Source organism: Aquarana catesbeiana, linkage group LG05 (assembly GCF_042186555.1).
Source record: "Aquarana catesbeiana isolate 2022-GZ linkage group LG05, ASM4218655v1, whole genome shotgun sequence".
Lineage (NCBI taxonomy): Eukaryota > Metazoa > Chordata > Amphibia > Anura > Ranidae > Aquarana > Aquarana catesbeiana.
The window spans coordinates 417,165,598-417,187,997 of NC_133328.1; the positions used below are offsets into that span (position 1 = coordinate 417,165,598).

A 22,400-nucleotide genomic window follows, 5' to 3' on the forward strand; every position below is an offset into this window, starting at 1 on the left:
GCAAGGCATTGTACAGAAAAAAGAGCACTTGTAAAGCAGAAAGAAAAAGGCAAGCAACAGCAAAGCTAAATAAAGGAAAACTTAATGGAAGCAGATTGAAATTGGCAATGGTGTCTTTGTGCATATGAAGCCTTGACACAAGGACCCACTGTAACTGCTCTTCCCAGTTTATCATCTTCTCAATTGCCCCTTTTGGCTTCACTATGTTGGAAAAACCCAGATTCAAAATCAGAAAGGGTTTTACTGATTACAGCATCTTCCGCCATTTTTCCACCCACCACGAAAGAAACCCAGGGCTAGTAACAGCTTCATTGATCAAACAAATCCCCCACTCCCCAAACTATAATAGATTCCCCAGGCTATGCCATGTAGAAACCTTTTGAATTTACTAGCTAAACACGATCTTGCCTCATGGCCTCAACGAAACAACAGAATTTTTGTAAACCCCCAAGACCTGAGCAACCACTGCAAACTACAGCTCCCACCACTACTGATTCAACCTTCCCAGGACCTCAAGAAAAAGCAGTACCGTAGAACATCATGGACGATGATCACGGATCCCTTTTAAATGTTTTTTCCATACTGTTTAATATTTTCATATTTCTAATATTTTTCATTAAATGCTTCATTTCATTTTATGTATTTGTAGCTCTTTACTCTGGTAATGTGACCTTTAACTTCCCTAATTTTATTTCTTTATATTACCTTAAAGGATAAGTTCACCTTTTGTAACATGTTACACCCATATTCGGCATGTAACATGTAACCTGTTAAAGATGCACCGGCCCCTTTGCGGGCTGTAGGCTTGTACTATAGTTCTCAATGAACTACAAGGGCGCTGTTGAGCGCTGTAGTAGATCACTGAGTATTCCTGTTAGCGTGCAACTGCCTGCCTGTATCGGAGGTATGGGCAGAGAGCTACACAGACAGTCCGCAGGACCCTGGCATTGCACCCATGATCTGCTGATTGCGGGTGCAATGCTTTTTTTTAGCAGTGGTCTCCAAACTGCAGATGTGGCTCTTTGCTTGCCTTCCACTGACACCAACAATGGGGCATATTTCCTGGTGGTGACAAAAATGGGTCACTATTTCTCCCATTGACACAAACAATGGGGCACTATTCCTCCCACTGACACCAATGATGGGGCACTATTCCTCCCACTAATACCAATAATGGGGCACTATTCCCCCCCCCCACTAATACTAATGATGGGGGCACTATTCCTCCAAATGATACCAATAATGGTGCACTATCCCCACCCCCCACTGATACCAATGATGGGGGCAATATTCCCCCCCACTAATACCAAGGATTGGGCGTTATTCCACCCACTGACACCAAAGATGGGACACTATTCCTCCCACTGACACCCACGATTAAAAATTGCTGCTTACATTTTAGTAGATTTTTTTTGGAAAACTCCAAAAACAAACGTTTTCTCCTGCTATGTATTGATAAAGAGAGGGCTGGGGAGTTAAGGTTTAACCCTCTCTGCACTATTCTAGCAGATCTCATTTTCAGTTGTGAACTAGATACAAACAATGTATGTCCCAAACAAAGGGTTAAAGACCTCAAATCATGGGATCTGCATCGAATGTGAATAAGGGAAAACTCATAAGCTAATGCCCCTTCCCCATTTGTGACTCCACTCCCTCATATACATATACATTTAAATTTGGGTGTCAGCAATACCCTGATGATCCAGTCGGCCACCCTTCTTTTCACAAGAATGTGATGACATTTCAGGTAAGCCCTATCCCCAAATTACTCTGGTCTGCCATGGTCCATTTCTCAGTAACAACGATTTAAAATCTGTACCTCAGTTTTTTAGTTTACAAAACACATTTTTTTTTACAAATGACCTCCAGCTACAAAAGAAAAGTAGGCATTGTACACTCCATTGCCTGCCATAACTTTACTGTCCCACCTATATGCACCCTATTCTTTGATCATCAATTCAGTGACTGGTGCTGTTTTTCATATTCAAGTCAGCATCTAACAGTTAAACATCAAATGCATGCCTTTCTAGGACTATGTGGCTGATGCAACAACATTCCCCAATATTGGTGATAGGTGTTAATTACAGTGAAGTACACTTGTTTTAAACCTACCCAGTAATGTACATAAAGAATGAGCAATGACAGGCGCGAGAAGTTACCACTAGCTCCTTTTAGAAAAAATAACTGTATTGACATATAGCATGCATGGGGCCTGTTGGAATACATTTGTAACCATGGCTGGAAATCAGCTTTAAATAGCCTCTGTCACTTTAGGAATACTGAATGTTGCTGATAGGTATAAAGTGTAGCCACACAGCAGTGCCAGTACACAACTGCAGCAGATTTCAATATCTTCTGCTTCACCTGAATGTTGGGCATCCTTGTCAGGTGTTGCTTCAACACATACAGTACATGTCCTGAATGGCACCCAAATGAAGCGCGATTTTACTGCAATTGTCGTGGGGCAAAGGAGAATTGCAGCAAAATGTGTGTAAACTCCTGTCTGGTTTGGCGCCAAAATGTAGCACATAAGACAGCCTGTATACACGACACGTCAAATCACGTGAAAATCGGCCACAGAAAATCACAAGCAGGAAAAATAAAATGGTTAAAGCGGCCCAGTCCACGCGTACTCGCTCACCAAAGAAAACAAAAAATACGTAAGTCGCGCCCGCAAATATAAACGATGTTCAAATTACACATGTGGGGTAGCGCCGCGATTGTCAGAGCGAGAGCAATAATTCTAGTAAAAGAACTACACTGTAACTCTAAACTGGTAACCGATAAAAAAAATATAATTGTTGCCTATGGAGATTTTTAAGTACCGTAGTTTGTCGCCACTCCACGAGTGTGCGTAGTTTTAAACCGTAACAGGTTAGGTATCTATTTACTCGGCATAACATCATCTTTCACAATATACAAAAAAAAATTGGGTTAACTTTACTGTTTAGTTTTTTTTTTTTTAGATTGTGTTTGAAGGACCGCTGCGCAAATACCGTGTGACATAAAAGATTGCAACGACCGCCATTTTATTCTCTAAAAAAAAATGATATAATGTTTGGGGGTTCTAAGTAATTTTCTAGCAAAAAATACTAATTTTAACTTGTAAACAATAAGTGTCAAAAATAGGCTTGGTCCAGAAGTGGATAAAGGGTGCCTTGACTGAAAAAAAGTTGAGAAACGTTGTCTTAGAGCACGGGGTGCCTTCTGCCATCAGTACTATCCTATGTACATTATATGTTTTAGGCTCGCTTTGTGAACAAGTGACAAGTATGCATTCATTAGCAGGATATACTGAAAAGGAAATTATAGGACATTATATTGCCAGCAAAATATATTAAAATGGACATACCTGGAGCTTTTTCAACAAAAATGACTTTGGAATCTTGATGGAAGTTGTGGCCACTCACAACCATTTTCTTCCCTCCAATCACTGGGAAGCTGTCAATACTTTGTTTTTCTACCAAAGGCAATTCCTGAGCAGACCGCTGGGCTACAAAGAAAGTGAAATATAATACAAGCATCACTCGACAGCTTTTCAAATGCCCTGTGTAAATATAGAAATATCCTTAATATAGATTATACACAAGTGCCCGGGAAGTGGTGACACAATGCAATAGATATGCTTACAGAATGGGGTGCACAATGCATGTTATTTGAGGCTGGCAGTTTGGAGCCTGACAAGCCTGTGGTCAGTTACTAGCCGGCTTGTAGTTTTTGTAAGCTATCACTATCGGGAAACAGGCATATAGCAATGTAAAGAATCCATTTTATGAACTAGGCTCATAATTCTCATACAAAACATTGCCAAGTACCACCAGGTTCTCAATGGTGATGGGAAGGCTTAATTCAAAACTGTACACATGTAGCACAAACATATGGAAAAATGTCTGCATATTAAACAAGGCAGTGCAAAAGACAAAGATGATGTGCATGGCCCAATAACCCTTATCAAGTAAATCATGGAAAATATTTAACAATAGCAAATATTCAGAAATAATTTTATCTGGAAACAGTATACTTGAATGTGAATTAGAGGTCAACCGATATGGGTTTTTCTCTGGCCGATATTTAGAAATCGCAGTGGCCGATGGCCGATATATTAGGCTGATTTTTTTTTTTTTTTCCTTCATCTCATAAAATCTAACAGTTAGACCCCTTTCACACTTGGGGCGTTTTTCAGGCGCTTTTGGGCTAAAAATAGCGCCTGTAAAGTGCCTGTAAAACGGCTCCCCTGCAGTCTCAGTGTGAAAGCCCGAGTGCTTTCACACTGAGGCGATGCGATGGGAGGATGTTAAAAAAAAGTCCTGCAAGCAGCATCTTTGGAGCGGTGTATACCGCTCCTCCACTACTCCTGCCCATTGAAATGAATGCGCACCGTTCCCGAAGCGCCTGCAAAGCGTTTCGGCAGCAGCGCTTCATGGGCGCATTTAACCCCTTCCTCGGCCGCTAGCTAGGTTATAAGCGCCCCGCTAGCAGCCGAATAGCGCCGCTAAAATGACGGTAAAGCGCCGCTAAAACTAACAGCGTTTTACCGTCAACGCCTGCCCGCTCCAGTGTGAAAGCAACCTTAAGTAATAAGTGATACAGAAAATTTTTTACATTTAAACATTTATTAAACAAAACAAACCTCCAATCAGTTCACTTGTATGTATAATTTAGATTAAAGAAAAATAACTATATCTTAAATATTAAATACACAAAAACAGGTAAAGGGCTAACTTTACTAAAAAAATGGGCTAACTTTACTGCTTATTTTTTTTTTTTTTTATTTCATTAGTGTAATTTTTTTTTAAAAATTGCGTTTGAAAGACCACTACGCAAATACCGTGTAAAATATTGCAACAACCGCTATTTTATTCCTTAGGGTCTCTACTAAAAAAAATATATATAATGTTTGGGGGTTCTAAGTGATTTTCTAGCAGAAAATACAGGATATTTACTTGTAAGCAACAAGTGTCAGAAAAGATTTAGTCTTTAAATGGTTAACTGAGAACTCCTCCACACACAGTTCAGCTCATTGATAAAAGAACCTGAAGAGATACAATGTATCTTCTTATCAGACTTGGCAGGCTTCCCAGAGGAGGAGAGAATCCTCTTCACAGATAACTTCAGGAAACTTGCATTGACTTCTATTACAGAAGTCATTTGCAAGTCCCGCTGAAGTAATAATCGGCTTTTTTTATCAGCACAATCTGCCGATGCCGATTAAGTAAAAAAAGCCAAATATCGGTCGACCTCTAATGTGAATGGTTGCCTTAAGTACTAAATGATGCACCTTTTCACTGTTATATACATTGTGCTACTAAATAAGCTTGAAGGTAACAAACTAGGTGTGAAGTAGAGTCTATTATTATAAAGTAATTGCCAAGATAACTAATGTACTGTAATTACAAAGATAATCAAATGTGTTGTAATTCATAAAAGCCAACTAGGTAAATGTTTTAACTGAATATAATAACTCTGCCCTCTTTGAGTGACTCAGCAACCAGACAGAATTCATTTTGGCCTCATAGGTGCCTATGTGTGCCATGGCCAGAACTTTGTAGCTGAATTTCTGCATTGAAGGTGAAAGTAAAGCATGGCATTGCAATCGGGAGATCTCATGACTCTGGAGTTCCACATTAAACGGGAATACTAATAACTGTCTACTCTGGGTTCAGTAAACCCTTACATATTAGATAATTAATCAATGACTAAATTGGTGATATATACCATATCTATAGGCATCAGAGAGACTACCAATCTATTGTTCCCGGAAGAACAGATAAATGTTCAGACTGGATTTAGCTGGAGGATCAATATTGTTTTTTCTGAGATTGGGGTGTCTGACTACTTTCTTACTGCTCTTCCCGATAATAACATGCACTCCAGGCTGAACAGCCTGAAAAAATAAATATAGCAATCTAAACAAATACTGTATACATTTTTAGTGATAAGATTACATCTGCATGCCAATCTGCCATCTAATGTCTTTAAGTAGCTTTAACATAAAGTTTATACTATTAAAAGGTGTCCGATCTTGCATCTAGATGCAGAAGAATGCTTTTCAGAGCCATAAGAATACCCAATTTTGAGATATGGGGAGTGTAGTCAAGTCTTCCCTACACAGCACACTTCCAGTGCAGTGCCACATTGAGGAAAGGGGTGATATTGTATCCAAGCCTATGCAAATACAATCTTTGAAAAAAGTTGATATTTACACAGAATTTTCTAGGGGCTCAAGCAGAGCTTTAAATAGGATTTCATTGCAGCTATAGGCATGATCTGGCACATATTTTGCAGCTAGCTTACTACAAAGCGGGGCAAGAAAGGTTTACTTTAAGCAATATTAAGTAGAACTACAGGCAAATGTTTTTTCATTTTGGATAGAGTAAGAGAGGATTATAACCAGGTTTTTTTGCTATCCGTGTCCCATTGAGGACATTTCCCTTCACTTCCTGTCTCATGGCCAAAACAGGAAGTGAGAGGAAATCCCTCCAAAGTGAGTATATCCCTGGTTGTCATATTTCCCCTTTGGAAATATCCCCTCTATTACTGATCTGGGGACAACCCAAAATGAGGGATTTTCTTTTGCTTTCACTTTTGATGATAACGGTAAACAAGACAAATAGTGAGGGACAGCAATAAAAAGGTGACAGGTGTTCTAATCCCTCTCCACTCCATCCAAAACTAAAAAAAAAAAAAAAGTTTTGCCTTTAATTATACTTTAAACTGTATCAATTTGAAAGTTTTTTTTAAAGCTGAAGAACCTATACACCATATAGTTTCCAAATTGTATCAGCTGTTGGGTTCCACTACTTCTAATGCCAAGCCCACGCATATCCGGGCATGGGAACGGGACTTGGGGCTTGAATTCTCCACGGCTCGGCTGACCCACCTGTACCAGCTTACTCATTCTAGTTCACTAGACTCCAAAAAGCAAGAGACAAATTATAAGATTCTATCTCACTGATACCGTGTGCCCGCTGACCTGTCGCAAAACTATACCCCTCTACCTCTGACCTATGCTGGAGAGGCTGCGGCCATCGCGGTACGTTATTGCATCTGTGGTGGGAATGCCCTGTGACAGAACCATTTTGCATAGACATTAAAGCCCAGATAAAGGACATCCTTGGCTTAGATATTTCCATATCCCAGTTCCACTTTCTCTTCCATATCCCTCCTTTACCGATTAGCCTGTATTAAAGCAGAGTTCCACCCAAAGAGTTCCACAATGTCGGCGCCGTGAAGAGGAGGGGGAGAGAACAGAGGCTTCGGGCGGCCGCAACGCTGGACCATGGGACAGATGAGTGGCTGTTTATTAAAAGTCAGCAGCTATACTTTTTGTTGCTGCTGACTTTTAATAAACTCAAAAACCAGTGGAACTCCGCTTTAAAGAAGAAGCGTTTTGCCTCACCTTTCAAATGGAAGCGATTGCTTCCAATTTATTGGAAATGCACCCATATTCCTAGCCGGCAGGAGTGTATACGTAAGGTTAGTGCAATCAGGGATGCGGAGCAATGGATAGCGACTTGCAAGGGCACACGTAAACGCTTCACAAGCATTTGGGCAGTGTGGGTAAATCACAGTTCCAACCCAGGACAAGTTCTTCTAGTTTTGGACTTGGCATTGCTGGAACTGGCGGAACCCTCCCTTAGACAGCGCATCCGACACCAGCAGCAGTGAGCCAGGGCTCTCTTTTTGAAATGGGAATGGCCATCCCCTATTCTCCCCCCTTCCTTTTCTCTTTTGGCTGCTACTACCTTTACTGCGAAATGGCGGTCATTGGCGTGAGCGATTGTGCTAATAGTGAGAACCTAGGTACGTACCTGCTTTTCTTATTTCTTTGGGTGTTAATGTATTTTTTTCTTTTGATGTCCAGTTTTATGTTATGTGAAAGTGCATTAGACTGACATAGTGACCCAATGTTTTGCTACTGTAGGCGAAGGTCACCTCTCACAAGGATGATACCAATTCTCTCTTCCTGCATTCAAATATGCTTCTGTGTGGCCCTCATATTGGCAACCTGTTGGGGGGGGGGGTGTAGATGGAGGCTACATAGGCCCCCTATCCCAACGTCTGAGCTAAATGAGCCACTTTGTTGTCAACCTAGCACTCTAACTGTCTTTGATAGTCTGGGATTGGCTTTTGGGCCTACCTGTCATGACCTATCTATGTTTTGGACAGTATATATGCCCTTTGGGCTGTTCCTAGCTCCTTATGGGGTGTGCATTAATGTTGCGTTGTACTTTTGTGCTCTCACATTTTATACATGTCCGTAGGGCCTCATATTTTTACATCTGTTGCAATGTTCAATGTGACATGTTATTTTGTCTTAAATAAAGATTATATTAAAAAAACTGTATCAATTAAAATGCCAGACATGATTATTAATCATTTGTTTGCTTGTGATAACTGTTAATCATATGCTGCAGCGCTTTCTTGCAATATCCATAAAATGTAGTAAATTGTAATGAAGATGATTAATATATTAGGGATGATTTGAGGTTTACAGGTCACTTAAATGAAAATCCATTGCTTTTTTAAAATAATGTAACATATTAAACTGCTAAATAAACCTTTTTGTAAGTTAAAGTGTATTTACATATGCAAGATAAGAACTGGGAGGGCTAATTAGGCTCCTTATCATAACACAGGAAGTGTGCAGAGGACAAAGGACAGCATTGAATTTTTGACAAGATCACTAGGCTTTGTTTGCACTATTCAAACACATTTAACAAAACACTTCTAATGGTATATTTGACAGACCGAAAGGGAACAAATAAGAGAAGTTCATTGTTAAGCCGGCCATAGATAATGCAATTTTCTTTCCTGCAACTACAGGATATAGGAAAGAAAATTGCTGGAATCCCTCCCACGGAACTATTGTGTTCTCCTGGCAGAGAGCCATTGCTGCCAGGAGAACACAGTGATTATTGCTAGCGGCTATAGCTGCTGGCAGAAATATCAGGCTGGAAATTTCACATGCTGGTTATACCAAAGTCCATCAATGGTACAAACTTGGGTACAATTAGCCTGCCCATAGATGTTTCAAATCTCAGTCGGTCCCTGTTGAACCGGACGAGATTTGAACCATTTATGGCCAGCTTTAGGATTTATATGCATTTTAATGTGATTAAATTTAGGGTTCCATTTCAAACTACAGCCAGCATTTTTTTTAAAACTGCCAAAAAATGCAAAAGTTAGTTCACTGCAACTGCAACCATAATACTAGTACACTGTAGATACTTCTCCCCCCGACTGCTGTAATTGCTTTTCTCAGAAATCTGGACAGAGCTAAATGTAAAACTGTAGGTGTCTCTGTGATACCCTTGGATTTACCACCATGATAATCTCATCTTTGATAAAACAAGCAAGAGTGCTGTACTTCTAGAGGCATGCTGGGCTCATGAAATGTTCCTAATAATAACACTGGGACTAGTCATGTGATTTGGCAGGCAGCTCCTTGCCACTTTGGTATGGAAGCATTCTACAATACCTGCACTGTATATATGTGGTCAGAATATGTTTTTTTTTTTTCCCAACTTAGAACTGGAGTCATAGTTAAACCATATCAAGAGATTATGATTTCCATAGTCTATACATGCAGTATATATACTAAACATAAGGAAGAATTTGGAAAGCAGAAAATATTCATAATGACAATGTGTAGGTCCCCTAACAGGACTGCATAATGTACCATCTGTAGAAATAAGTGTTAATGCAGCTCTTAAAGGCAGATTTGCAGAGAATGGGCAAAAATAAACCATCTGTAGAAATAAGTGTTAATGCAGCTCTTAAAGGCAGATTTGCAGAGAATGGGCAAAAATAAACCTAAAAATTTAGGGTTAACAGAAAAAAAATGGCAAAATGTGCTTTTACAATTCCATATCCTTGACTGCATTGTTTGTAGCCTATGCTTGTATAAAGAATATAATTTGCCAATGTTTTATTGTAACAGTGGCAAATCCAGCATTAACTATAGAATATGATTATTTCCTGTGCCTAATGGTGCTTTCCCTGGAAAATATTTAGGTATTACAATGACTGAATGGCTTAAAATCAGGATGTACAAACAGGGCTATATGTGAAGGAAAGGGAGGCTCCAATAAAATAATACTGGCTTCTATCCATTCATGAACAAGAAATTCCATGTAGTACGCACATATTGAGAAATATGCATCTAGGGATAACCATTTCCTTTAAAAACAACAACCAAAAACGTTGCCTTGCGTTTCCCATAAGAAATATGAATAATTTAAAACATAAGCCCACTATAATGATAAAAGGGCTTTCCTGCTTTATTTATAACCCAAAAAGTCAAAACATAAATCTGAATTCCTTACGGTTTCAGGGTGTCAAGTTATCATTCACACTAATGCAAGCCCTTCCTTTTTGTTTGTGTTTCACCTGCAACTTGAGTCTGTCATTTTAATAATTAGGTCTGTTTAGAGACCCACTTCTCCAAACTTTCTTTGAGCGTTTTACAGCTGCTAAACAAACACAGCTACTGTATGTAAGTCCAGCCATAGATGGTTCAAATCCTGCTGAACCGGCAGAAATTCGAACCATGCATGGGCAGGCTGAATGTACCCAAGTTGATCGCCCAACCAGCCTGCCGGATTTTACATGTACTTATTGCCAATGCCTGTTATAGCCGCTAGCAATAATTAGTGTTTTTTCCTGTCTGTGTTGATGGGGGAATCAAGTGATTTTCTTTCCTGCAACCAAAATCAATCCATCTATGGCCAACCTTAGTTACTGGTTATGAAGTGTCCAGCAATTTATTCTGTGGGATATTTTATAGCGTTAGAAAATAAACTGTTGGAGAGAAAATGACAATAACAGCCAGGATGGACAAAGCTGCAGATGACAACCTAAACAGATCCCTGGTGCTTAATTGAATTTGAATAGTTAGATATTATATGTTATGATGCAGATATATACTTTGAAGATGTAATGACTCACAGCATTCAATTGGATTGGATGCCGCTTGCAGCGTCAGCGTTCTCCCGTTGGGTTGTGGAATGTGAACTCGGAACACCAGACGCACTCTAGTGTTCTTTCTTCCAATGTCGGTTTCCCCTTTTCGCAACTCAATGTCAGAATTGCGCAGCTTCAGTATACCGGCACAGTCAATACTGTTCAAAAAGAAATTGATAGTGTTAGCAGTTTGCCAGATTACACCCCAAAAAATTCCCTTTCTGCTGCATGGCACCTATTGGTATATTTCTGGCAATTTAAAATGATTTGTATGTAACGTTAGGCCATGCATTTCCTAAGCTCTTGCACAAAAATCCATAAGCTAGACCTCCCAGACCTGGCCTTTATCTCTTGAGCTCTTTATAAAGCAGCGGTTCTTTGTGTATAGAAAGAGGATGACACAGCCACTGATTTTTGGTGATGAGACCCTAAACATAATTAATAGCAATTAACTTTCTGGTACAGCTTTACACTTTATTCCCAGAAGTGTTTCCTCATAACATTGTCCTTGGTTTTTAACACTGGCCAAGCGTACCCTAAACTTCTTTTCTACATGTAACATTCCATACTCTTCAGAAGATCGGTGGCTTTCAAGTTCAAATTAATTGTTCTATTAATTGGTGAGGAGCTTGTAACAGACCTCTTCAGTCCCTTTCACTCTGCTAAGTGGGATCCGCTTGCTCAGTGGGGGGTCGCTCTGCTGATCCCCACTGAGCAGGCAAATAACGGGTCCATGTTCACTCCGCTATGCAGAGCGAACACTGACACAGTCCCGCTCTTCTCTATGGGTCAATCTGATCCACCTGTCCGTTTCCATCCGATCCGCCAGACGGATAGGGAATAGGACCACCATCCGTTTTAGGCAGAGAGGATTGGAGCGGATGGTGACAGCGGACATGTGTCATAAGACATAAGACATAAGAAGAAACTGGAGGGTCCGATCAGGTTCGCCTGAAAAACTGACAGGTGTACCTGATCAGACAGCCCGTGTGAAAGGGGTCTAAAGCACTTTGAGCACTGCTGTTTTGGAGTAAGGTACCTATTGAAAATAGCTTGTTTCATTTTAGCTACACAAAGCACATTAGCTTTCCACTGCAGACATTGCTAAATACTGTCTACATAAAAGCACAAAGACATTGGAGGGCAGTTGGCAATGCAGGCATGATCTGGCCACCCCCTGGCACCTGTCACAGCACAACTCTCTACAAGCAAGAATGCTTGGTTTGGTTGAACATTTGTGTTCATGTCAATGGAGAAGGGAGGTGGGAGGAGGAGAAGAGGATCAACTCTCTACAAGCAAGAATGCTTGGTTTGGTTGAACATTTGTGTTCATGTCAATGGAAAAGGGAGGCGGGAGGAGGAGAAGAGGAACAAATCAATTGCATTGAACATGAGATTGTCCCTGAATAGCCATTTTTGTGATCGCTTAGATTTAGTTTTTAATCTCCTTTAAACAACCATATATAAACCACAAGTGTTCTAAACCTAAGAAAAAAATTTTAACATATTGCCTTTTTTCAGGCTTAGAAAATGTACTGCGCGTTTGCAAGATGTGCAGTGTCCTTGTCACAGCCAGTGAGCTAAACAGAAAGAAAAATCAATCCTATCTTTCATTTGTAAACTACAATCTCCCCATTTCCCATTGTAATGGAGATGAACAAAGCCCAGCCTGGGTAAAAATCATGGCTCCCTCCACAGATTCAGTGGAATGAGTGAGTAGAGCGATCTAGGGACCAGAAGCCTGTTATTTTCAAGATTACTGGGAGGATATAAAGAAAAAAAAAAAGCCTGAAAAGAAAACAAATACAGGCACCTTATCTAAGGACTGATAAGGTGCAAAATAATAAACATTTATCTTTGGGTTTAGATAAGTTATAAACAACAAAAGTGCAAATTGGAGTTTTCCTTCAAATGTTGAAAACTGTGGCAAAAACTCAAAGCAAACTTTGTCTATTAAAACTGTTTTACATTACAGAATACCAGAGGAAAGACTTGGAATATGCACAAAACTTTTTTTCTATACTGGTGCAGAGTTTCTCCATGAAGGAACTGTGTTGTACCTCAAGTCACGAGGGGGATATGATATTATCAATGCTGAGTGCATGCTGTCATAAATCTTTCAGTTAATAATTTTACTACTAACAGCAGAAATATAACAGGTTTATTTTTCTATGTCAGGGACTCTGTGTTCACCAAGCGAGCATGCACTGTATTTCCTGCTAAAGTCAGGAATGTGTCATCTCAAAACATGAGGGTGACATGGGACCTCTTTCTCAAGTCTCCCCTAATCATTTGTACATATGTGGGAGAGCAAAAAGTGGTTATTTGTGTTGGATTTTCAAATAGATTTAGTTTCAATTACTTAGATATCTGAAACTCAAATAATTTTTTATATTTAAAGCCATTTGTGTTATTACTGCTAAAAGAATGTTTTAGGTTGAGTGAAGACATTAAAAAAACAGACACATTCAGAAGATTTAGACACACCGCTCCCCAAGAGGAGTTTGAAAATTCCACCTTCCCCAATTAAGGTTTTTTTGATTATCCAAGTAAAATCCCGGTTCGCTTAGATCGGCTTACTCATCTTCATCAACTCTTAAGAATTTATAGTAAAAAAGATATGTCAGATTGGACTGATCTGTAAATTAGGACTAGGCAATGAAAAGTAAAAAAAGCTTTCAGTCACCGGTTCTTTGCTCTCCCCCCTCCAGCGCTCACTGGAGTACCGGGCTGTTCAGGGAGTGGCTGAGAGGCTGATCCAGCTGCCGGTCCAGGAATTTGGGTGGATCCCAACTGTAAAGTCAGGATCTTCCCCCAATCTGGACTGGCTGAGTAATGTCAGCCGACAGCAGCTTTTATACCGCTGTAGGCTGAAAATGGGTCACAGGAGTGCTTCTCCTTTAAAGCGGTTCTAAAGCCTGTTTTTTTTTTTACCTTATTGCATTTCCTGCATTAAGGTAAAAAACACCCCACTTACTATCCCCCCCACCCCCAAAACTTACCTAAGCCTATCAGGGATTTAGCACTGTCCCAGCTTCAGGTCTTTTCTTCCCTCTCTTCCTCTTCTGGAGCCAATGGCTCCTGCTGCTGTCAATCAAATGCTGTGAGGTTGAGTGGGGGGGGCAGCCAAGCCACGCAGTCTGTGTTAATGGACAAATGCAGCCTGGCTCAGAAAAGAGCCCACAGGTGTGCCTCCATAACAAGTAGCTTGCTATGGGGGCACACAGAGAAGAGGCGGAGCCTCAAGGGCGGGCAGGGGACCCCAGAAGAGGATTTTTGGGGCTGCTCTTTGCAAACCATTGCACAGAGCAGATAAGTATAAACTTGTTTGTTAACTTAATAGAGAAAAAAATCCAGCCTTCACAATCATTTTATGTATATTTACCAGAATTTAGATATCTGAGACTTTTTTTGTCCTAAGGGGTTTATTTACAATTTTTGTAGCCCAATCACATCTAGATATGGTTTTGTACATCAGTCAAACATAACTTACAATTATATAGTAATAAGAAAAAGTATGTGAACCCCTTGGAATTAACAGGTAATTTGCCATAAAACGTGATCTGATCTTCACCCAAGTCACAATAATAGACAAACAGAATGTGCCAGAGCTGATAACACACACACAATTCACATTTCTTGTGTCTTTATTGAACACAAGTAAACCCACAGACTAATTACTCCAAAGAAAGATAATTTGAGTTAGTAGATGGAACATCTGGAGTCCAATTAATGAAATTAGTTTGGAGGCATGGTTTAGAACCTTGATTTATAAAAGATGGTAAGAAGCATCAGCTTATGTGAACCATGCCTCACAAAAAGGAGCTCTCTGAAGACAAACCACAACACTACTGGGAAAATGTGCTGTGGACTGATGAAACAAATTTGAAATTTGTGAAAGCCCTGCTTTATTCGGCCACGTGACTATACCAATAGTAGTGAATGAACAGAGATCAAGTCGACTCTAAGACTCTAACTTTAAGCTGTTCATACATGTTACTATTAGATTGTACAATTTATATGCAATATACTTTAGATTTACTATGTATAACTAGTTAATGAAACCTGAACAGTCCCGTTCCTTCTCTATTTGGTCCTCTCTGAACCCTGGTAATCTGCTCTGGCTACTTACTCCATATATAGTCTCCTGCTTATGAACATTTCTGATATCACTACATTTTAACAAATGTGCTTACATCTAAAATAAAAAGGATTACTGACACAATGGTTCATGAGTACTAAAATGGTAACCCATATTCAGGTTTGAGTTATATTTTAACATCAATAAATACACAAATCCAGCCTAATGTGTGCTCTACTTTTAAATACAACCCAAGCTATAGTAACTGTATGTAACTAATTGGTGGATGTGTGCCTTCATTGTAGAAACAAATAAACGTAGCACTTTCCAAACCAGCAGCAATAACACTTTTTTTTCTTTACCTCCCCAGAGAAGTTTAATTGCATGCTTGAAAAAGCTGTGCACTTCAAACTACAAGATCCAATAAGTGTCACGCTATAAAGTGAATGCTGAGGCTGAAGTGGATATTTACAGCTGTGTAACTGAGATGTGATTTATAAAAAGAAACAGTCACATGGGCTCAAAAACTCTGGACGAATGCAGTCCACTGTCAGAAATGTTGTTTTAAGGTTTAAAGTCTGTGTAATATATTGGCTATGCATTTATCATTTTCTCAGTCATATTACATTTCTTTTTTTTCTTTTTTTTTTTTTTTTTGCTTTTTCTCTTTTTTTAGTTGGCAGTTGCCATAAGAATCTGCACATAATTGGGGAATACTCATATGCATGGTAATGGCTTGCAGGAACACATTAAAGGGAACATGTCAGTACAATATGAGAGCTACCAGTGTTGACATGTCTTTAAAGGTAAAAGCCTCAGAACTGTCATACTTATCCATGCTTCACTGCTTAGTCCGTCACTGACCCACAACAAATATGCATCTAGTAAAGTCAGAAATCCTAACCTGCATACTTTTTCTGAGTGAGTGGCTTGTAAAACAACAGCATCAAAGTTTACAGCAGTCAGCAGTGGCATCTTCCATATTTCTATCCTGGTCAGTTCCCTTTAGCCAAACTGACAATGCAGGTAAGGCAACTAAAAGAGAAGCCGTGCACATTGGGAAGGTCTAGAGACCATTTTTGTTTAAGCAAAAAAAAAAAATGTAGAATGGTATAGTAAGACCCCTTTTCACACTGAGGCATTTTTCAGGCGCTACAGCGCTAAAAATAGCGCCTGTAAAGTGCCTGAAAAAAGCCTCAGCTCCAAATCCAGTGTGAAAGCATGAGTTCTTTCACACTGGGGCGCTGCGCTGGCAGGGCATGACAAAAAGTCCTGCCAGCAGCTTCTTTGCAGCGGTGGAGGAGCGGTAAATACACCACTCCTCCCTATTGAAAACAATGGGGCAGCGCTGCTATACCGCCGACAAAGCGCCGCTGCAGTGACGTTTTGCGGGCGGATTTAACCCCTTTTCGGCCGCTAGTGGGGGTTAAAACCGCCCCTGGTAGCGGCCGAATAGCGCCTCTAAAGCGCTGCTTTACCGATGGCGCCCGGGGCGGCTCAGTGTGAAAGGGGTCTTAAAGAGTCATCTCTAATATTTAAAACAATAAAAACTTAAAGTGTTACTAAACCCACAACAGTAAAATCAGTCTGTATACGCAGTAAACCATGCTTGTTATACTCACTGTGGAACCTAAGGGGTTAATCCTCTGCATTGTGTATAAAGGCTATTTGATCATGTCTCTCTGATCCTCCTCTTCTTCCACTGCCTCAAAAAAAAAATAACCTGATATTTACAGAGGCAGTGGACAGGCTGCACATGCTCAGTGTGGTGTGTATTGCTAGAGGTTTTTTTTTCTTTTTCTTGGGAGGATGCATGTGATCAGCACAGGGCCAATCAGCACTGTCCAGACATGCCCAGATAGAGGATCAGTGCAGTATGAAAACTCCTCCTACAAGGTTTATTAGGAACTAATAGAAGTCACAAGGCTGCTATATACTGCCAATGAGAAAAGGTATTTATCGGTTATACTAAAATTATTGCATTTCCATGTTCTGTGTACTGTGGGAGACCAGATTTAGTGACTGCAGGTTCTGGGTTTAGTAACACTTTAAAGTGGATGTTCAGTCAAATACTATGCTTAAACCTACTCCCACCCCCATTCTAAGCCTATATCTACCCTGTGAAAAGAAAGATCTGTATCCTTACCTGTAGAGGAAATTTGTAAGTTCTGAATATAATTGTATTCTATTTTGTATGTATTGCACACTACACTCACTGTGCACACGGCACTAATAATGTTTTCATTACATGTTTGCCATCTTTCGAGTCCCAATTAGAATTAGTCTGCCTATGTTACGCCCCTTGTTACCATACAAGTACAATTGTAATATTAATGTGATATCTACATAATCATATGTATAAAAGCCTTCAATTGTGTCAAAATAAACAGAACAGTTATTTGGAAAGATGCAGAGTTTTGTGTCTGTTCCCTACTGCAGTAGTTATTATTTATTTGGAACCACTAATCAATATGAGAATAGGAGTTGCCTATCTATAAAATATTCGGGACACCTATGCTGAGGGTGCTTTGGTCCAGTCGCATGACCTCCCCAGTGGCTGAAATCAGTGAAGAGGAGAGATCGCCAACAACAGCTGAACAGCCTGGGTGATGACATCACCCATAGTCATTACTATGGGGCATTCATTGCTGGCTGCCCCTCCTCTACACTGAAGTTGGCACAGGGAACCGATCATCTAACCGGACCTACACAATATGGTTGTTTTACCTAATGTGTGAAACTAACTTTTTTTTCCAATTATTTCAACTCTGCCTCCTGAAACGTGCTGGTGCCTGTATAAACTAACGCCTTCAACGGTGGTTAAAAAAATGTCTCTCTTAACTGAAAATGTCAGACGCTACAGATATTGGGAGAAGGTTTCAAAGGATTAAAGTAATCTTAACAATTTGCTTATACTTTGCAAGTGCTGGCATCACAGAGCAAGTAGTGTTGCAACTGTGGGTTTAAAATTCAACGCTATTTTAAAATTTGTAACCCATCAAATGACAAATAATTTCGTTTTTGCCCTGCATTAGTCAGCAAATAAATACCATTATATGGAAACCCAAGTTTTTTTGTTTTTTTTAAATTTGGAGAATGAGGTGTCGATTATTCCTTCATTGTACCTTCTGTCCTAGGGTCACTCAGGAAAGATCAATTTGTGTGCAGGAGATGTCAAGAATATAATATTAAGAACATTTATAATTTTTAATACTCTGTATATGCTAAATTAAGGTGCTTACATTTGCCTAGGAATCTTTAACTGTGTTAAAAAGGCTGGACAGGTTCTGCTATCTACATAATAAAGCATTCACGTAGTCAACCCAAAGGCAGGCACAGTAATAAGAAAATAAGTGGTAAACAGGTGGCTAGAAGCTTACATAGCTTTCATATTGTTCTCAGGCAGCAGTGGGATTTCCAAAACTTTGGTGTTGGAGATGATGGTCTCATGGCTTGTCGTCGAAACGGTCTTGCCAGTGATACGATGGACTTGATAGAAAGCATGAGGTCGCAGCAGGCGATCGTCTGCCGTGCCGATGAACAGCTGGAGGGTGAGTGGCTCGCTCTCTAAATACCCGTGTAGCTGGCAAGAGAACAAAAGTTTTAGGCATGAGAATAAAAGAAATAATCAGGACAGGTGCTGAGTGTTAGGCCATCATTTTGCCTGGCAATATTGGTGTAATAAAAAAGGTGTAAGTCAGAAAAATGTCTCATTATTTCAATGACCTGAGGCATTGGAGCTCGATTTAATCTTTATATGTAGCAGTGCATGTGCTTAGAACATAGATGATCTCCTTCTCTGCTGGGATGGAGGGGGCTCAAATTTCTGGTAGATTCAGCAGGCACAAAATGCATATGTCTGACATACTCAGAGTTTAAAGTATACTGGCATATGGAAAGTTTAGCTCTCCTATTACCTAAAATGAAACATTTGAAAAGGAAATGAAAAATCAAAAGCATTAATTAAAGGATAGCTACTAACACATTAAAATAAAGCCATATTTTGAAATGAGGAATACATATATATATTTCTGGGTAAAATATAACATTTTCACGTCTTTTATCAAATGCTCTTACTTATTCTGTTATTTAGCTAACCATTTCAGTTCAATAGAAAACAGGGCTCAGTTAATAAAACTGGAGGGGAAAATATGTGGAGGCTTTGCCCTTAACAACCATTAATATGCAAGCTTTCGTCTTCTAACCTACCCAAGAAAATAAGACATTACATGTGATTGGCCTCTGTGAATGTACACTTTTCTACAGCAGTCTTTTCTGTTCACAAATGACGCTAACTATAACAGCCAATAATAGGCAGAACCCACAGAGTTCATTTAAACCCCTCTGCAAGTTGCTTCAAGAGGTCCAAAAGCCAGACACCTGCAATATGCTACCTTCGACTTTCTCATATTGTCTGTGGTAAAGAAGAACCCCAACTCATCATGCAATGTCGGTGGCCTATCAGTAAGCTATTTGAGGCCCCACACTGCATTGTGGAAAGCATGCTATACTTCCTGCTTAGAAAAGTTTGGTAGCGCCTTTTGAGCAACCCCTATGTCCTGCAAAGCATATGCTCTATAGCAGCTAAATTAATAATTAAAGTCAGTTTTTTTTTAATTAAAAAGATGTTATATTTACCTGCCCTGTGTAATGATATTGTGCAAAAAGGGCATTTATCTTCTCTTCTCGCAGTTCATGCCAGTGTTGTCGGCTTCTCCCTCTTTTAGGTGCCTCCTATATCAAGACAGGTACTAAGAAGGCACCCATGTTTGTGTACTTCCACTGGATCCTGAGCCAGGTTGCTTGTGTCTATTGATGCACATAGTGCTGGAAAGCCACACCCCCACTCCTTCCTCACAGCAGATTGATTGACAACATCGGGAGCCTCTGACTCAACTGCCTTCAGCTTTTTTCTGTGAAAACAGGAATTCAAGGGAGCAGTGCTAGAACCCAGTATACCTCCATAACCTCTCCCCTTCCCCTCCAAACTACAGTTTGCCCACCGAAAACTATAGGGAAGGTGGATACAAGGCCTGTCACAGCTGCACAAGATGAGAAAGCAGCACTGACTGGTCTTTGTCACAGGAAACTCCTGCACAGCGGCAATGTGCAGGAGTTGTTATTCACTGGTTTTCCGCACAGATATGGCGGAAATACACAAGGGACAACAAGATTCAAGTAAGAACACATATACCTTATGTATTTAGACAATATGCATTTAGCCCAAAGTTCGGCTTTAACAGGGAAATCTATGATACTCATAGCCAGAAATGGGTCTCCAAGTGGATCACATTAGTGATGCTTACACTGTACACCAGGGGTGTCAAACTCCATTTCTTTGCGGGCCGCATCAGAATTATGTTTGCCCTCAAAGGGCTGGATGTATCTGTAAGACTAGATGTCAAGAGTCCCCCCCACCATCAGATATTAAGAGTCCCTAACCCTCTCCTACATCACAGTTACCTTGTGCTGCTCCTGGGAAGAAACTGTGGGTGGAGCTTGGAAACAGGAAGCGGCAGGTCTGCAGGAGGACCAGAGGAGGGCTGGAGTCAGCTTCTGGAGTCTGTTGAATGCTGAAACCAGGGGAGATGGCGACGAGGGGGTGTTGCGGCTGAACAGAGAGGCGCAGGATCTGTAAGAGCACTTCCGTCCACCTCTCTGCTGCCAACTGCTGAGGCGGAGGGGGGCAGAGATGAGCCTCTCCCCGGCAGCATGGAAAAGTGCAGGATCTGTTTAAGGCGGAGATGGGGGGGGGTGCTGCAGCTGCAGGAGAGATGCGAGAGCCACAAGAAATGGCCTGGCGGGTCAGATTCTGCCCTGCAGGCCTTGTGTTTGACACGTGCTGTACACTAAAAAGGTGAGGTTCATGGTCATTTCTATTTGAATTCCCCATACTAAATAATCTGATTCAAGTTGTCACTGGTTAAGTGCAAGAAAGGTCTGAAAACCTGATTGGATGCTATGGGTTACCCAAACACAGTCCTCTAATTTTTTAACACAGATCTTACAGTACATTTTTAGTTTTATCAACCAAAAAAGTAAGTATTTTATATGGTATGCGCCAAGAACTAATTTATTATAATCTGTCAAAATGTGTACAATTCCATATAAACATCTTCTCAATTTTCTAGCATAGTTTCTGAGCCACAGCGAACTATAATATTTCACACAAGACTGAAGCTAAATTTCTGCTCTGAGCTCTGATCCTATTTTTCCCCAGATCCTTGTGGAAAACGGGACAGCAGTTGGGCTGATTTACAAGCTCAACCACAATATCAGCAAAGGATGTAGTTTTGCTCTCCTAAGAGATTAATTTGTGTCTCCCTAAAGGAAAATCCTTTCTACCGTGGCAGGGCGTTTTCCAACTATGTGAGGATGTGCAGATGAACAGGTATGTTTGTTTTGGTTAGCGATAACAGTGCTGAGAAAAAGTATGCGTTAAGATCTTTAAAAATGCTTAAATGTAATACAGAAGTAATTTCAAGTTTTTTTGTTTTTTTTCATGCTTTCGTAACCAGAAATCAGCACTGGATTGCTGCAGGACATGACCTGTGCAGGATTGCCAGAGAAGATCACACAGAGACCCACATTTTGCTATGAGTAGCACATTTCTGTGTATAAGAAAATATTCCATGCTGGGTATTCATAGTTTAATAGTTAGAGCACTGCTGTTCATAGTGCATGTTGAACCTGCCTTAGGTCCATACACCACGAACTGAACTGGTAGCAGAGTAAGCTGACAGCTTGTATCTATAGTTTAAGCCGATGGTTTTCCTTACTTTTCTAGTTGCACTGATACAGGGTCAGCATACTGCTTTTTTCAGTATCCTCAGTGTGCCTTGTGTGGCTAGAACATCTGATCTTATTATAATCTTAAAGCAGAACTAAAGGCTAAACTTTATTTCCATTTTAGATAGAGTAAGGGAGGTGGTTATAGATTCTGTCAGGTTTTTTTGTCATCTGTGTCCCATTAGGGAGATTTTCATTTCTTGTCCCATAGCCACAGCAGGAAGTAAGAGGAAATCCCTCCAAAGTAAGGGAATCCCCATTGGAAGACTTTCCCTCTATTCCTGTTCTGGCTACAACCCAAAATGTGAGATTTTCTTTCACTTTCACTCTCGGTGGTAACAGTGAACAGGGCAGTTAGAGAGGGTAAATCTCCCTAAAGGGGGCCACAGAGAGCTATAAAAGCCAAACAGATATTCTAATCCCTCGCCACTCTATCCAAAAGTAAAAAAAGTTGATACTTTAAGACTGGCCATTTGACCTACATAAGAGTGAGGCACAACAAGGCTGTTGACCTAGGAAGAGCAAGAGAAATAAATTCAGCCCTAGCAACAATGAGACTTTAGCA

General features: G+C 40.3%; 1 protein-coding gene across 5 annotated transcripts in view; it reads right to left on the reverse strand.

Moving 5' to 3' along the window:
* Positions 1–22,400, reverse strand: part of NFATC1 (nuclear factor of activated T cells 1) — a 278,854-nt gene that overhangs the window by 173,591 nt on the left and 82,863 nt on the right. For all 5 annotated transcript variants that reach the window (XM_073631211.1, XM_073631209.1, XM_073631213.1 and 2 more), the window contains exons 4-6: positions 18,427–18,629; positions 10,951–11,123; positions 3,353–3,493 (exon numbers count right to left, since the gene is read on the reverse strand). In XM_073631211.1, coding sequence (XP_073487312.1) covers positions 3,353–3,493; positions 10,951–11,123; positions 18,427–18,629 — 517 coding nt within the window. The remainder of the gene's footprint in view (positions 1–3,352; positions 3,494–10,950; positions 11,124–18,426; positions 18,630–22,400) is intronic.